Here is an 18,695-nt window from a genome sequence, read left to right on the forward strand (position 1 = left end):
GTTCCATGTCAGGCTCTGACTTTAACTTTCTGAGGCATTAGTGTTACTAAGTGACAGACATTGAAGTGTTTCCCATCAGAAAATAGTGCTTTCCACTTGAAGTAAGAATTTTGAGTTGATGCAGTTGAAAATAATTTCCAATCCAAAACTAGTAACTTAAAAAAATTTTTTTAATTAACTTGGAAATTTTAATAGCACTATGCACTCTAAAATTTCTATAGACCTAATCACTCTCTTTTCTAAAAACTAACCCTTACAGGTGAATGTTAAGTGACTTTAAGCACAAGCATGGTTGATAAGAGCAAAAAAAAAAGTATTCAGCAATTACTAAATAATGTAGTGCTAGATTCATAGAAGTATTTACATAATACATGGTTTCTAGGGTACATGTGATTGGAATTTCAAGTGAAATCGTTTGCAGTGTGGTCTTACTCATTACCTTGCAAGCATATTCATTTCTTTGCCTCTGAAACCTTCTAGACATCTCTGGTTGTCTGAAAAACTTAACATTCTATTTTTGGGGGGGTGGGATTCAATTTCAGCTGCAGATTTTCCACTGCAGATTTACCCCTTTTTTTATTTGTCATTTTATAGTTATTTCTTCAGAACTTACTCGAACATTTTCATTTCTAAATATGAGCTAGTAAGTAGATGAGTGAGTGTGCTTGTGTCCCTACGATCCCTTTGAAGAGGGTGGAATTGTGGTCTCTGCAGCTCGTTGAGGGGATGAGCGTACTTATGACAAAATAATAGTAATTAACTTTTATAGCTGAGCCATATGATAAGATGATTGTGTGTGTGTGTGTGTGTGTGTGTGTGTGTGTGTGTGTGTGTGTGTGTACACGTGCAGCTGCTTTTTTTGGCCTACAGAAAGAAGACTGAGAGCCAGCCAAAACCCAAATCAGAACCTTTGGAAAGCGTCCTTACAATCTGATTTCAGCTAATGTCTACATACTTTAACACGTTGTCGACTGCTTAGAGTAAAGACTGCCTGTCAGACTCCTCCGTGCTGTTCTGGGTGCCGTTACTCACCACAGGCTCGTTCATTCTTAGATCCCAGGAGCCCTTCTGTAGGTTCCAGGATGTGCGGCATTAGTGACAGCGAGGGCAGCAGGAGGACGTTGTTTAATTTAAAAGGGTAAGGCTTATGAAAAAAGAAAACTTAATGGGACATCTTTGAATCCCAGCATGCAGTGATAGGTGAAGCCAAATTCAATATGGGCATCTGGGTCACTTAGACCAGGCAAACTGGAAGGAGTTTCTAGAAAAAGACCCATGATAATTGAATTCTGAAAGAGGGTGTTTAATTTCTAGAGGACGAAGAAACTGTATATTCCATTATGCTTGAAGAAGGGCCAACAGGGAGGGGTGTGATAAAACTCAGTAGAAATGTAAGGCCAAGAGGAAAATAGTGGTGCTGGCGTTGCATGAGGAAGGATTATCCAGGAATAATATAATAAAGCCAAGGAAATACACCGCTTAAACTCTAGCAACAGCTTCATGAGACAGATTTTATATCATTTGAACAACAAATCTAATACTTCTTAGATGTCTTTAAAATCCCTTTGAAATGCTTAACCAAAATTTTAAAAAACACAGATGTTTGTGCTTATGTAACAACTACGGCCTGCCCCATCATCTTGGGGTGCACACGTTGCCACATCTCATTTCCCTAAATCTGTAGTATTGGAAAAAGAAGGAGTCTCTTCTTGAGACACCCCAGCAGCCTTAGAGTCCTGAGAGACGAGTCTTGCTTGTGAACTGGAAGCTGAGTAGCCAGCCCTGCCTCTGCTTTACCACTGTGGACGACTCCTGCCTGATGGAGCAGACCAGTGTCCATTGCTCCTGTGAAACCATCAGGCCCCGCTCAGTGGCCCTACATTGGCTTCCCAAGTAACACATTCTCCTTGTTTACACAGCTCTGCTCAGCCCTGGTTCCCAGAACACATCTCTAGGCTAAGATGGGCAGGAGTGAAGGGGTTAATTGCATCTACCTCACTTATTGTACTAAAATGTTCTCTGAGGCTTTGAGTCGCCATTTCCTAAAGGTAATTTTATTTCAAAGGACTTGTTTCCCCTTCTTTATGCAGGGATGCTCTGGTCCGTCCAGACAGGTCTCCCTAACTTCTAACCAACTAATGGGGAGCAGGGGCTGAGGTTCTAATTCCGCCTCCTCTAGAAGTCGCTAATCTCATTGCAGCTGTTTTCCACCCCATTTCATCTCTGCAGAGACAGTTTTGCTAAGCCATGCAACACCACCAAATGAGGCACATCGGTTGTCTTTAGGACATCAAAGAAAGCAAACTCTCAATTAAAATAACAGTGTCCACTCCCTATGAGCAGTTAGCTATTTTTTCATATAGATTTCTAGACTCGTTGGATTATACATCTGTTAGTCTGCAGGATTGGACTTTGCGTTTTAATAACATGGAAGTTGTTGTTAGGTGCTATCGAGTCAGTTGCGACCCTGTGCTCAACAGAAAGAGGTAGTCTGTCCGTTCCTGCACCATCCTCGGGAGTGTTCCTAGCCTTGACCGCATTGTTGCAGCCAGTGTAATCCATCTCCTGAGGGGCTTCCTCCTTTTCGCTGCCCCTCTACTTTACAAAGCCTGATGTCTTTCTCCAGGGACTGGTGTCTCCTGAGCACATGTCCAAAATATAGAAGTAGACCCAGAGAAAATGAGATGACTTGTACATATCCACAAACCAGTCCGTGGCAGAGCAGAAACTCTAGTCTACTCCTTTTCCACTGTACCTCCCTTTCATTTCTCTCTTTCTCTTTCATTTCATGTTTCACTGAAGAACTTACGGCTTTGTGTCCTTGAGAGCCTGCTTCCCTCGTGTGAAAGTGCATGAATATGTATTGTTCCATAAATGTGATAGAAAAATAAATCGTCCCTTATAAATGGTATGAATTAAGTATGCTAAGTCCTGGAGCATGAGTTGTTCCCACCAGTTTTAAGTGCCTGCGAAATGGAAGACATTATAATTTTTAAAAGAACTTTCAAAAGTCTACAAACTAATTGACAAAACTGCATGTGAAAAAGGAAAATAATAGTTTAAGAACTTCAAATGGAAAAAGTAAATTAGACTTGAAAGCTTGGCTGCGAGCTAAGGAAATCTTGTAAACTACCTGTGTTGGATTGATTTTTCTAGATTAGCAAAGCCAGTTATACTTATACATGTATAAGAAAGAACTTTATGTCAGGAAAGAAATTTACATCGAGAGAGTGGCCCACACAGTCACAGCACAAGCAAGCCCAGTACTCTCAAGTCTGTGGGTCACATGCTAAGCTGGATAGCCTTCCCAACTCCCGCAGCTGCCAGGCCAGCAAAGCAGAAAGCAGGAAGACCACAGACAAATGGAAGCAGAGTCGAATCAAAATGTCAGTTGTTATAGCAGACTGCTGAGAGCTGCCTAGATTGACAGGTGATCGAGCGGGCCTTGGCCAACATGGAATGACAAACGTAACAGATGCAGGATCGACCACAGAAAGAAGCTAGAGTGCCTGGCAGCATCTCTTTATGGATATCATATCGGCCACACCCTGAAGGAGACCTCATTAGACTGAGACCTGAGTGAGATATTGCTTTCCACACATGTATTCTTACAGGTGCAGCCAAATTGACATAAAACCTAACTCTCACACTCTCCATGGAAATGAAGGCTTAATATAACGTCACAGTAGAAAATATCTGTTTTCTAACTGGTTTTAGCAGCAATTTCCTTAGCATAGACAAGTCATGTAAATCGGATTTGACCTTATGAGTATGGTCATTAAAATGGAATTATGTCATTTATAATGTTTTTCTCTTTGCTAAAAAGTGGCTTCATATCTTGATCTTTTATTAGAATGTCCTAAGGATTAATAACTCTTCTTAACAGAAACATCATAATAAAATACCAGAGATTATTTATAGTTGGTTTTACATAATATGATTAGCAATGTAAGAAGTGAATATTTATAAAGTACTTAAAGTGATTAAAATATAGAGGATAAACCAGAGTTCTGCTTCTGGCAAAGATGGAGTAATAGGTACTTACTAGAGATAACATCCTAAAAACAACTATAAAAACAGATTAAAATTAGCAAACTGTGTTCAAGGCATTGGACACCAGGGATCTGTGAAAAACTACAAGTTAACAAACTGAGCCCACCTTACTGCTTTGAAAGTCTTCAGACCATGGCACAGGAAGAAGCCAGGGAGGAGACTAGCTGACTCCTCCATTTAGAAGATAGCGCTAAGAGTTTGGGGAGACCGTGGCAGCTAGAGCTCAAAGGGTAGAGGAAATAAAAGCGCTACAAAGAAGGAGAATTTCATATATCCCTTGAATATTTTTCAGAAAACTTATCAGCATATAAGGAACTTAACCAAGGATGAAAAAAGAACCACCCAAAAGAGTTCGAAGGAACAGTAATCAGAGCTCACAGACAGACAGGAATAGAGCTGCTATTCCTACCAGACAAGGAAACCACATAATTTAAGAGGCATTGACTAGAGTGCTCAGAAAGGTCTTGAATAAGTCATGGTAATTATCAATTGTATATTGCTGCTCCTACTTAACAAGTGTGAAATGCAAGCCTAAAAGGGTCTAATTTTTTTTTCAGGTAATTCAAAATTCAAGAATATTTATTAGTTGGTGCCATAATGTAGGTTCTGACTATATCGACTCAATGTACAACTGAACAAAACACTGCTTGTCCTGTGCCATTCTCACAATGGTTTTATATCTGAGCTAACTGATGCAGCCACTGTGTCTATCCATCTTGTCAAAGGCTTTCCTCTTTTTCATCACCAAGCATGATATCCTTCTCCGAGGACTGGTCTCTCCTAACAACATGTCCAGACTGCATGCGACCAAATCTTGCCTACTTGGCTCTAAGGAGCATTCCAAGACTATTTGTTTGTTCTTTTGACAGCCCGTGCTACTTTCAACATTCTTCACCAGCACCAGCATTCACATGCAGAGACTCTGGTCATCCTTATTCAATGGCCAACTTTCACATGCACATGAGGCGCTTGAAATACGTGAGTCAGGTGCATGTTAGATTCCAGAGTAACATTCTTGTTTGGAGGTTTGTTTGTTTGTTTGTTTTTAAAGAAGTCTTGTGCAGCATATTTATCCCATGCAGTGCATCATTTGATCTCCTGACTTGCTGCCATGGACATTGATTGTGGATTCAAGCAAGACAGAATCCTTTTCTTTTTTTTTCTCTCCATTTACCATGACGTTTCCTACTGGTCCACTTGTAAAGATTTTTGTTTTCTTTACATTGAGTCATAATCTTTACATTGAGCCTACAACCTTTGATCTTCATTGGCAAGTGCTTCAAGTCTTCATTTTCAACAAGCAAGATGGTCTCATCTGCACATCACAGGTTGTTAAATAAGCCACTTTCCAATCTTGATGCTGCGTTCTTCTTCAGATAATCCACCTTCCCTGATGACTTGCGCAGCATGCACATTGAGTGAGTACCATGTGAAGATGCGGCCCTGACACACACCTCCTCTGACTTTAAACCAGGAACTATTCCCTGGTCTGTTTGCATGTTTGCCTCTTGAACCCTCTACAGGTTCCCCATGACCACAGTGTAGTGTTCTGGGATTCCCATTCTTCTCAAGGATATCCCGAGTTGGTTATGGTCCACATCGTCAATAAAACACAAATAAATGTCTTTCTGGTATCCTCTGCTTTAAGCCAAGATCCATCTGACATCAGTAGTGATATCCCTTGTTCTGAATTCTCTTCTCAATCCATCAGGAACCTCTAGTATCTATCTCCCTGTCATTGTTCTGCTGCAACCATTATTTGATGATATTCAGCAAAATTTTACTTTTTATTGGAATATTAGAATACTTTTAGGAACTCAAAAATATCCAGTAACGTGAACTTTATAATTCAAGTATTCCACTTAAAATTTCAGAGTCAACTTGACGGCTTTGAGTTTTCTTGTGAGGCATACAAAGAAGCAGGAAAGCGTGATTCACAATGAGGGGAAACATCAATTGATCTATTAATACGCTATTAGGATTAACAGACAAGAACATTAAAACAGCTATTGCAAATTGTATATTTCAAGTGTGAAATGCAAGACCTGAAAGGGTCTAATTTTTTTCAGGTAATTCAAAATTCAAGAATATTTATTAGTTGGTGCCATAATGTAGGTTCTGACTATATCGACTCAATGTACAACTGAACAAAACACTGCTTGTCCTGTGCCATTCTCACAATGGTTTTATGTTTGGGTTAATTGATGCAGCCTCTGTGTTCATCCACTGTATTCCAGATGCCCAATAATCTGTATCAAAGATTGCACACATTATATTGAATCATGGAAGATAACAAAATGACCCAAGTCAAACTTTTAGAGATAAACCACATGAATAAGATAAACATTACATATGAGGTGGGATTCATGGTAGATTGAATATTACAAAAGAAAAGATTCATGAGCTTGAAGGCCTACCAATAGAAACTATCCAAAGTTAAACACAAATTTTCAGTAGCTGAAATGTGAGAAATTATATAAGTATAGATTCTGAAAGTATTAATAAGAAAATAAAGAGAATATTTTGTTGAACTGTATATTATAGGAGTTGGTTTTTGGTTTTTTTGTTTGTTTCTCAAACAAACTTATTGCTTAGGAAAACTCTGAGCACACAGAAGGCTTTACTAGTAGATTCTACAAGACATGCAGGGAAGCAATAATACCAATTCTACACAAACTCGTAGAAAATTGAAAAAGAAGAAAAACCTCTGTAATTCCCATTTGGGAGACTAGCATTACCCTGATATTAAAATCGGACAAAAGTTATTACAAAGAAGAGAACTTTAAAGTGATATCCCTCATGAGCATAGATATAAAAGATCTTGACAAACTGGTAGCAAATTAAACGCAACAATTGTAATTAGGTAAATATATCATGACCAAGTAGAGTTTATCCTAAATATATAAGGTTGGTTTTATATTAAATTCTTGAGTCAAGCAGTTATTAATCATATTGACAAAGTTAAAGAAACAAAAAACTGTGATCATCTCAGTAAATGCAGTACAAAACATTTAACAAAATCCAACACTCATTCCTGATAAAGTTCTTAGTGAAACTTCCTCACCTCAATAAGCATCTGTGAAACACCTGTTACTAACATCATAGATAATGGTGAAAGGCCAAATGTTTTTTCTGTTCAATATTGTACCAGAAGTGTAGTCAATGAAATAAGTCACGAAAAAGAAATTGAAGTCATAGACACTAATGTAAGCCACAGTCGTTCATAACCCATGGACAAACAGGTGGATTCTGGGCTCCCACTTAGTCCTAGCCTCAATCCAAGAACAGTTCGTTTTTATAACATGGCCCTAAAGAGATCACTGAAGATAAGGTGTGATGGAGAAAGCAGCTTGTGCCCAGCTATCAATTGGAATCGTGCCTCGGGTCTTAAGGGCTTGTATTCAAATAAGGAGCCATATCAGTGAGGCATCAACTAAGGCGCCATGGAAGAAGCACACCAGCCAATGTGATTCAGAGATGACAATGGCAAAATCCAATATGATAACGGGGAAAGTATCAGAGTTTAAATTGTGAACAAACAACTTGTAGAAGAGATAGAGGACAACGGGAGCCCAAAATTCATCTGCAGAGTCTCTAGTCATATTGAGTCTCTGCAGATCCCCTCTGGTACTGGCGAGGCCCTTGAACAGCTTGACTTTCAACAGAGGTTGTTATAGAGTTGATTAGGGTGGGTCAAAGTAAGGTATCATAAGATACTTGGTCAGTTGACCTCCCACTTGCCTCAACCTGAATTGGTTCTAATGTAGGCTCAAATATTTCTCGCTTGTTCCACGACAGAAATTTCTTCTCTGGCTGTTTTAATATTGCTAGTGGTCATTTATTTTCTGCTTTTTATTTTTATCTTTATGTTAGTGTGTTTTCTTCTATTTCATTTTGGGTTTGTTTTGTTGTTGTTTCTGTTAGGTTTTTTGGTTTATGGAGCACAGGAGTGGATGCATAGAGACACAGTAACTGATGCAAGGGTTTATCGGGGGTGAGGGGAGGGTGAGGGAATTGAAGAGCAAACAGTGGGGGGACCAGGAGCACTAGAACTGATTGTGATGATGTATGTACAACTCTTTCAACTCTTTTTTAAAAGTGATTGAACTATGGAAGTATAAGATATTTGAATTTCATATCAAGAAAACAACTCAAAAAACCAAAGTTGACCAGGAGTGCCATGGGTGAAGCAGGAGGAGTTTTTGCTTAGCAGGCATTGAGTTTATGTTGCTGGTGGTGGGATAATCTGGAAAAGGATATCAGTTATGATTGCACAGCATGAAGCATGTAATCAGTGACACTGAAGTGTCCATATAGAAGTTGTGGAAGTGGGACAGGAGGAAAGTCAAGGGAAATAGAGGAAAGGGCTGGAAGGCAAAGGGCATTTATAGAGCTCTAGACAAAGACATGGACATATGCAAATATATATATGAGGATGGGGAAATGAATATATGTGCCTATATTTATAGGCTTAATATTAAGGTGGCGGAAGGACCTTGGGCCTCTACTCAAGCTCTCCCTCAATGCATGAATACTTTCTTCTATTAAATTGGCATTCTATGATGCTCACCCTCTCGACACAACCGCTGAATCCAAAGCCAGTGAACAAGCAAATGAAGTGAAGAAAGCTGATGGTGCCTGACTATCAAAAGATATAGCGTCTGGTGTCTTAAAGGCTTGAAGATAAACAAGCGGCCATCTAGCTCAGAAGCAACAAAGCCCACATGGAAGAAGCACACCAGCCTGTGCGATCATGTGGTTCCGAAGGGATCAGTTATCAGGCATCAAAGAACAAAAAATCATATCACTGAGTGCACACCTCTATGATAGGATCACTGAGGACAAACGGGTGCATAAGCAAATGTGGCGAAGAAAGCTGATGGTGCCCGGCTATCAAAAGAGATAGTGTCTGGGGTCTTAAAGGCTTGAAGGTAAACAAGCAGCCATCTAGCTCAGAAGCAACAAAGCCCACATGGAAGAAGCACACCAGCCTGTGCGATCACGAGGTGTCAAAGGGATCAGGTATAAGGCATCATCAGAAAAAACATTCTTACCATAGTGAATGAAGGTGGAAATGCAGAGTGGAGACCCAAGACCCATTTGTCGGCCACTGGAGATCCCCTTGCAGAGAGGTCTAGGGGAGGAGATGAGTCAGTCAGAGTGCAATGTAGCACTGATGAAGAATACAGCTTTCCTCCTGTTCCTAAATGCTTCCTCCCCCACTCCTACCCCCCAACTATCATGATCTGAATTCTACCTTGCAAGTCTGGATAGAGCAGAGGATGTACACTGGTGCAGATAGGAGCTGGAGGCACAGGGAATCCAGGGCGGATGATACCTTCAGGACCAGGGGTGTGAGGGGCAATACTGGGAGAGTAGAGGGTTTGTGGGTTGGAAAGCGGCAACCAATTACAAGGATCTACATATAACCTCCTCTTGGGGGATGGACAACAGAAAAGTGGGGGAAGGGAGATGTCGGACAGTGCAAGATATGACAAACTAATAATAATTTATAAATTATCAAGGGCTCATGAGGGAGGGGGGAGCGAGGAGGGAGGGGAAAAAAGAGGACTGATGCAAAGGGCTTAAGTGGAGAACAAATGCTTTGAAAATGATGAGGGCAAAGAATGTACAGATGTGCTTTACACAATTGATGAATGTATATGTATGGATTGTGATAAGAGTTGTATGAGTCCCTAATAAAATGTTTGGAAAAAAAAAGTTGTGGAATTGGAGGATTTGGGAATTGGAGGACTTTTGTTGTGTATATTTCTGCCACATTAAAATAACAATTACACTAATTAATACTAATAACTAATAAATACACTAATTAATTATACTAATGAGTACAAGGAAGAAGAAAATGTTCTAAAATTGATCGTGGTAATGATTGTACAACTTTTCTTGATAGGATTAAACTGTTGAATTGTATCAGACATGAATGAAGTGCAAATAAAATTGTTTTTAAAACAATTAAAATCATCAAGATTAGAAAGGAAAAACTAAAATTTGTAGACAACACAGTCTTTTATGTAGAAAATTGAAACACAGGGAATCCAGGACAGATGACCCCTTTAGGACCAGTGGTGAGAGTGGCGATACCAGGAAGGTGGAGGGAAGGTGGGATAGAAAGGGGCAACCAATTACAAGGATCTACATATAACCTCCTCTTGGGGGATGGACAACAGAAAAGTGGGGGAAGGGAGATGTCGGACAGTGCAAGATATGACAAACTAATAATAATTTATAAATTATCAAGGGTTCATGAGGGAGAGGGAATGGGAAGGAAGTGGGAAAATGAGCTGATTTTAAGGGCTCAAGTAAAAAGCAAATGTTTTGAGAACGAAGGCAACAAATGTACACATGTGCTTGACACAAAGAATGGGTGTATGGATTGTGATAAGAATTGTATGAGCCCCCAATAAAATGATTTAAATATATAATATATGTGTATGTATGTATATAGGAGACTTCTTAATGTTTGTAGTAAATTTCCATTATCTCTTCATTCCATTTTTGTTTTTCGTGATTTTTAGGAGCTCCCGTCATCCCTGCTCCCCTCCCCCAATAGTTTATGTATTTTTTTAAGCTACAAGAATAAGTTGAGTTAACTAAGGTTATAGGATATAATATCACTACACAATAATTATTTTTTTTATATACTAGCCACAGGAAATTGGAAAGTGAAAATATAAAACAATACCATTTGTAAGGGCATCAGAATATAAATGATTTGGCAAAAATCTGACCAAAAATGGACAAGACCTATCTATACACCACTAGAAAACTTGGCTGAGAAAAAATTAAAGGTAACCTAAATGTGGAGAGATGCTATGTTTTTGGGACAAAGGACGCCGTGGTGTTAAGAAAGCACAGTTCTTCCCAAATTCGTCAATAGATTCAGTGCAGGCACAATGAAAACTTTAGCAACCTCTTACAGAAATTGAAAAGTTGATTTTAAAATATTTTCAGAAATGCAACGGCTCAAAATAACTTTGAAAAAGAACAAAGTTAGAATAATAATAGCTGCTTGGAATACGTGTTATAAAGCTGTACAGCAATCTAGATAGTTTGGTATTGTCATAAAGATAAGCAAATGTCGACTTAATAGAATCAAGAAATAGAGGCACAAATATTTAGACAACTTATTTTCTTTTTTTTTCTTGGCTATAATTTTTTTTTTCAAACATTTTATTAGGGACTCATACAACTCTTATCACAATCCATACATATAGCTACATCAATTGTGTAAAGCACATCTGTACATTCTTTGCCCTCATCATTTTCAAAGCATTTGCTCTCCACTTTAGACAACTGATTTTCAACAGATATAAAATGAATTTGATATAGAAAAGATGCCCTTTTCAACAAATGGTACTGGAAAAATTGGATTTTCATATGCAAAAAGGAGAAAGAAAAAAAACCTTAATCTATACCATGTAACATACAAAAAATAATTTAGAAATTATAGACCTAATTGTAAGAACCAAATAAATAAATAAATAGAATAGCTTGTGGGAAACATGTTTGTAACCTTGGTTGATGCAAAGATTCTTTAAATAAAACACCAAAAACCTAAAGGAAAACTTCCGTAAATTGGACTTCATGGACATCAAGACTCTTGGGAAGACACTGTTAAGGGGATAAAAGCTACAGACTTGTAGAAAGTACTTGAAAACTACATAGCTGGTAGAGCACTTTTATTTAGAACTCTCAAAGTTCAACAAGAAACAACCATTAGAAATGGGCAAAACCATGAAAGGTGGCCCGAGCCACCACGTGTCTACTATTGAATACCCTCCTTGCTTTATTATGGCATGTATCCATCTGCTGGGCATGGCTCTGCCTTTGCGAAGGCATGTTATTGGAAATCTTCCCCTATTACCAACCCTCAGTGTTAGTGTAAATAGTGCCTAGTCATTGAAGAGTTTAATCTACACAGATTAACAAATCATATAATACAGTTCGGAGCTGGCCTGTATTTGTGTAATCTGTGTCTCAATGGTGTTTTAAATTCTATACCAGTGGGTAAATTAAGGACATTCTCCATCAGGTTCTCCAGCATAGAAAGATCATGAGGCCTCCAAAGAGAACCACTCTTATGTTGTTTGTGTGTGTTTTAAATGCCTCCATTGATAACATGTAAAGCAAAGACCTTGTCATGCATTGACTTGTGCCCCCCATAAAATGGATGTCAACTTGGCTAGGCCGTGATTGTGTGGTTGCCCTTCGTTTTGTGATCTGATCTGAGTATCTTCCATTTTGTGATGTGTTATAAACCCTGAACTCTCCGAGATAGTGATGAGTGCTCATCAGAACGAGGTTATCTTTGTTATGTTGAGGCAAGATCAGAGTGGAGGACAGCACTTACTGAGGTCACAACCTGATCTCCCTGGAGGGGGCCTGCACCATCTCTTCTCTTACGGAGTTGGAAAGGGAAAGAGGGTCAAGTTGGAAAGAGAATGAGCTACTGTCACCAAGGAAGAAGAGCTGGGGGTAGAGAATATTCTTTAACCCGAGACCCTTGTGCCGAGGACCTCATCACCCCCAAGGGTTCATACCCAGACACATGCTGATCTCTGAGGAACGCTGGGCCCATAGATGTAGAAAAGAGACAGGGGCCTTCTGCCAGAGACAAGAGAAAGAAAAGGCTCTCCCCTAGAACTAGCAGCCCTGAAGTCACACTTCCAGCCTCTCGCATTATGGGAGAATAAATTTGTGTGTAAGCCGGCTACCTGTAATATTTCTGCTATAGCAGAACCCGATAACTAAGACAGGCCTTTTTTTTGTAAAATTGGCCTTCACTGTTGAATCTATCTTTTTGTGCCTCCTGATAATACAAATTATCTCCTTAAAAATATCATGTTAAGGAAAAAAATGATGAGGGCAAAGAATGTACAGATGTGCTTTATACAATTGATGTATGTATATGTATGGACTGTGATAAGAGTTGTATGAGCCCCAATAAATTGTTAAAATTAAAAGAATAGCAAAAGAATGAAGAAAATGTTCTAATATTCGTTGTGATCATGACTGCACAACTCTCTTTAATATATTGAAACCACGGAATTGTATAGAATGTGAATGATCTCCCAATAAAGTGTTAAAAATTACTGAGAAAAAAAATATGTTAAGATAATGACAGCACAATTCCAAATATTTTAAAAGCCAAAAAAAAACCTGGTACAGGGTTGTGATTTGTCTGAAGTGGCAAAAGAGGAGAGTTGCAATAACTTGGTGTATGTATTCCTTACATCACACAGTTTAACTTATTTGTTAAATTGTATCATAGTGAGATATTTCCTCTGCTTAGAATTTTAGCCAAATTTCAACTTGGGAACTCCATGTGTACACCACCAACACAGCCCTGCAAATTCTTAAACATAATTCATTTCTTCACACAAATCTCAATTGGAACTTGAACTGAGACTATAAGTAGTGGAATTTCCTTTTCAGTCTTAAAATCAAAATTGTAGAACGTTAAAGTGCCTATGTATTTTCGATGTTCATTCAATAACCTGGCTTTGTTGCTGGAAACCTCATTATACTGGGGTGAAAGGATGCAGCGAAATCAGCCAGAGACTGTGCCTCTCCAGAAAAGCTTTCTGAGCTCATTGTACCCACTGAGCCTGAATGTGCTGATTGGCAAGTCTGAGCACCACGGGCTCCTCTCCCTCTGCCTCTGACGGGTGTGTGACTCGGCCTTTCTCTCTTTCAGGGTGTAAACGGCATGTCTGTGGGTGAGAAGCCTGACTCCCCCATGTATGTGTATGAGTCCACAGTCCATTGCACCAACATCCTCCTGGGCCTCAATGACCAGCGGAAAAAGGATATTCTCTGTGACGTGACTCTGATCGTGGAGAGGAAGGAGTTCCGGGCCCACCGGGCTGTGCTGGCCGCATGCAGTGAATACTTCTGGCAGGCCCTGGTCGGACAGACGAAGCATGACCTGGTGGTCAGCTTGCCTGAAGAGGTACTGTGTTGGTTCGTCTGTGTGTTGCCAGTGGAGGTGGACTGGCTCGTAGAAAATCCTTTGAGTGGGAACTAGCAGGTAGACACTGTGCCGTGTCACCCGCTCAGGGGCTTACGTTACCCACACTTTGTTTGTGGTGTACCCAGTTTCTGTTTGATGCAACCAAAGTCTCAGAGCCGTGAATCTGAACATTAAAGGCACCGAGCCTCACCTGTGCCTCACAGTTTCTCGTAGTTTCTAGTTCGGGTTTTGAGTAGTTCAAGCAGAGTTTGGTACAGACCTGGCTGTGGGATCTGAATCACTGGCGGTAGCTATGATTTCGCTCTTTCGGGTGGTGTAAGGATCACTACGTTTTCCCTTGAGAGCAAACGAATGCAAGACTTCACAGCGCCGTCCCTGCACGTGGGGGAAAACAAAAGCAACCAGTAGTCTTCCCAGTTGATATGGTAACATTCTAAGAAGGAAGTGTAAACTGGCTTTTTTCTCACCTTGCTTGAAAATGCCCTGCTTGGGTTTCTTAGTGACTTCAGGGAGTCTGGTCATTTCTGTACTTTGAAGGGGCCTGGCCTTGTGGCATCACTGAGACGGCTGGACTGAGGAAGTCAGGCCTGGGCTTCCCAGTGGCAGACCTCCGAACTGGCGGACCCTTCTTCCTCTGCCCTCGTCCTGACGTCCCCTCGTAGCACAGGGAACGCTCAGCCCTGTGCTCAGGACAGTCATTCCCCATGACTCTAGAGCCAGGGTCCTCAAACTTTTTAAACAGGGGGCCAGTTCACTGTCCCTCAGACCCGTTGGAGGGCCGGACAATAGTTTAAAAAAAAACTATGAACAAATTCCTATGAACACTGCACATATCTTATTTTGAAGTAAAAAGGGGGGCGCAAAAACACCCGGCAGGACGGACAAATGTTTGAGGATCCCTGCTCTAGAGCCACCACCAACAGTTTGTACATCACACACACACATACACACACACACGCAGAATTCACGTCTGTGTGGAGTTTTGCAGTGAGCACTCTTCACAGCAGTCTAGGAAAAGTCTGTGAAGACGCCATCTCTGACATGAAGTGCGAATGATGACAGTCAGCACTGGATCCCAGGGCTCACAACCCCAACACCTTCAGAGGCCTGCTGGGGGATATGACTGAGGACAGGCATATGACTGCGTGAGGGCATCCCTGTGCAGAAGACAGGAGTTGTGGAGAGAGCCCTTGCTCCACCAAAAGGCACTCAAATCCAACACTTTTAAAAGGCAAGCATGACACCCTGGGGCCACCAGATGCCAACCGCAGGTTCCACCAGATCTGCTGTGACCACTGCAAGCAGGAGAGTGGCCCGCTGTTAGGGTGAGGGAGCTACATAGGCATTCTGCATTTCCACAGGACTGACTCTTGTATGTGATGCCCTCACCATAAAGTGTTCCATTACCAGTCCGTACACCACTGACGATGAAACCATTAGTGAGACAGACATTATTAGAAGCAAATGACAATGCAGAAGATGATGTAATGGGGTCGGTGGGGTGGGGACACAGGAAGCGTTACAGATAAATGCAGTGCAGCTAGAAGTCTGAGGGATGGCAGCTGCAGTGGGACTGATGGGACTTGGAGCTAGAGTTTCCGCATCTCCGTTGATAGGGCCCTTACCCAACTGCCTGCCATGAGGATCAGGTGAGTTGACAGATACAGGTTCTCAGCGCAGTTCTTATCCAGTAGTAGGCATTCACCAAGTGTAAGACCTTCACCCCTAAGATGCCCCAAGAATGTATTTCTTATTCATTCAAACTCCAGAATTCTCTGAGGACCTTTGGGAAACTTCCATTGATCCAGAATGGACTTGAGCCTCACGTGTTCATTCTATTGAAGAGCCATCCATTTGTAAGTGGAATGCATTTTACTGGTTTTCCAAAAATTCAATTATGCTAGAATATACTTACAATTAAAATTACATGTTAACTTAGTACATGCAAGTTAGTTTCTCCCTGATGACTGCTGGCCCCAGCTGAAACTTCTTAGGCTGCCGAGACCTGCACCCAGACAGCTCTGGGATCCTGGTCTGCATTTGGCAGATCTGAGCATTCATCCTCCTCTATACAGACCTCTGGGGTTCTGAAGTCATTGATCTATTTATCACAATGCAATACAAAACAAACATACAAACAAGCAAACTGCCAGCGAGTCAGTGCCAGCTCACAGCTGACCAAATAGGACAGGGTAGAATTGCCCTAGTGAGTTTCTGAGACTGTAACTCTTTTTGGGACTAGAAAGACCCATCTTTCTCCTGAGGAGCAGCTGGTGGTTTTGAACTGCTGGCCTTGCAGTTAACAACCTAGCACATAACCACTATACCACCGGGGCTCAGTGCAAAACCAGAGCAGTAAAATCTAAACAAAATGGGGCAGTAAGCATATATGACATAGACTGGAATTCCTTTTTTATATCTAATTTTCAATAATTAAAATGTATATGAATTATTGAAGGGAAAACTGATCTGCTTGGTAAACCGTCACCCAATTCACAGTAAGAAGTTTTTTAAACAAACATGATCATTCTTTACTTCCTTAGCATTGAGCATCCCTCAAAGAAAGAGGCAACACTACACAGACCTCACGCAGAAGCCTGTTCGATTTCTCTGTCTGCAGAGGGAGTTTATGTGGGTTGCTAGCTCTCTTGAGGATCGCCCTGCATGATCCACAGCCTCCAGAACTTTGAAGCATTCTGGTTGCTCATGTATCTGGAACTTTCAGGTGTAGCTCTTGCATTTTTTCACCCTATGAAACATGAATTAACATTGTCCACACACCAACCTCTGGGACCTGCAAACCAGCCCCAGGGGTGTTTTCTTTCTTGGACCTGTCACTGCTCCAGTCCTCCTTTGAAGAGCCTCCCTGGTGCTCAGAGCCTGTGGTTCCTGAGCCTGTGTTATTTTTCCTCCCTTTGCTGTGTCGCACTGAATGTCCTTGCAGGCTCTATGGTAATTGTCCCACTTCACTCTACAAATAACTTCATAGAATTTAAATCAAGTGATAAATAAGCAGGGAGCCAAACACTACCTTGGAAGGTAACAGCTTGGAATGAACTGGCACTTGCTTCATAAAATATACAGTACGTAAAAGCCTTTGATTAACTCCTTGGCCAACCTCTACACTTCCTGGCCTGTAAGCCACAGGGCTCTTCAGGGGCCCAGCATGGCCAAGTCTGAGAGTTTCTTTCTGGACTATGAAGCAATCTGTCATCACTCCCAGTCCTCTACTCTGTCAACTTGGGCCAAGTCAAGCCTTCCTCCACGATGTTCCTGTCGTGAAGTTCTAGCCCAAATCCTGGCTACTGACAGTGCAATTACCGGCCAATTAGAGCCACTTATCGTGTCCAGATAGCCGCTGAACAAAAATAGAGGTCTCCTTTTACTCTTTTCTTTTTAAAATTTTTTTATTGCAAGTTAGGTGAAGAGTCACAAATCAGATGGTCAGTGTTGGAGTTCAACAGTGCATACATGTTTTGCTTCCTCTCGTTCACTGCAGTCCCCTCAACGTTACATTGTGTTATCCCGCTTCTCTCTGCTGTTTGCTTCCAGTCCTCCTTTCCTAACCCTTCTAAACTCTGTCCCTGGGCAAACACTGCCCTTTTTATCTCAAATGGCTGGTTATTCTAAAGTGTGTGTCCCTCCTTAGTGGAACTGTTCTCCTTAGCGGCTCTGCCTGTTTGTCTGAAAACTGAGCCACAGACTAAGTTCAGTTCCATACCTGAAGGGTGACTAAGGGTACCCAACCAGTAAGTCTTGTCTCTTAAGATTTGGGGTTTTGTACCTCATTTTTCTTCCACTCCATTCAGGGGCCCTTCTCAGAGCAGTTGGGAGCATCAGGGTCTCAGCTAGGCCTTCTGGTCACAAAGTCAGGAAGACTGGTGTGCACTCGGCCTGAACTAATTGTGCATTGAACTGATTGATTTTCATCACGCTTCTTTCCTCCCGACAAGGAGAGGCCAGTGGTTTCACCGCACATGGCTAAGGCCTCGGTCTGTAAGACAAGGAGCTAGGGAGGTGTCCTCCCGCTTTGCCTCCCTAAAATGGAGTGGCAGATACCCCAGGATTTATAGAACCTGAGTGTTGGCTCTGCAATGGAGAACACACGCAGATAGGGTAAAGAAATAAATAGATAGGCATTGTACCTATTGTTACTTCCACTAAATAAGAAAACAGCATTTAATTTATAATTAGTCAGTACCATCAGGCCTGTCCAGACTCATGCTGACTGTTTTACAGGGTTCCTCCCTAGGGGGTTCGTGGCTGCAGTCTTTAGAAGAGCAGACCACTGAGCTTTTCTTCCGTGGCACTTTAAGGTGGCTTTTAACCACCAGCCTCCAGGCTAGTGGTCGAGCCCCAGCCACTTGCACCACTGATGGACCTTAATTGATCAGCAGTAAGTGAGCTTTCAGCTAAGGGGTGAAGAAAAAATGGTACATGGGCCAAGCATTGCAAAGTCATCTTGCCAATGCTCATCCTTGCCTGATGCTGATTAGGAGGAAAGTAGGTTCAACAAACACCTCCATAGTGATCACCTGAGAGATCATTTGGGGTTGCATGCTATACACTAGAAGTGACATCACAGTGGTGAAGCCCAGCCTCATGGGTGCCAAGTGCAGGGGCAGGAATGACCGTGGGTTTTTCATGA

The 18,695-nt window shown here is 41.3% G+C and overlaps 1 protein-coding gene across 1 annotated transcript in view; it reads left to right on the plus strand.

Annotated features, from left to right (window-relative positions):
* Window positions 1-18,695, plus strand: part of BACH2 (BACH transcriptional regulator 2) — a 436,126-nt gene that overhangs the window by 317,812 nt on the left and 99,619 nt on the right. The window contains exon 4 of the mRNA XM_075554764.1: window positions 13,772-14,026. Coding sequence (XP_075410879.1) covers window positions 13,784-14,026 — 243 coding nt within the window. The 5' untranslated portion in view covers window positions 13,772-13,783. The remainder of the gene's footprint in view (window positions 1-13,771; window positions 14,027-18,695) is intronic.

Source organism: Tenrec ecaudatus, chromosome 7, assembly GCF_050624435.1.
Source record: "Tenrec ecaudatus isolate mTenEca1 chromosome 7, mTenEca1.hap1, whole genome shotgun sequence".
NCBI lineage: Eukaryota > Metazoa > Chordata > Mammalia > Afrosoricida > Tenrecidae > Tenrec > Tenrec ecaudatus.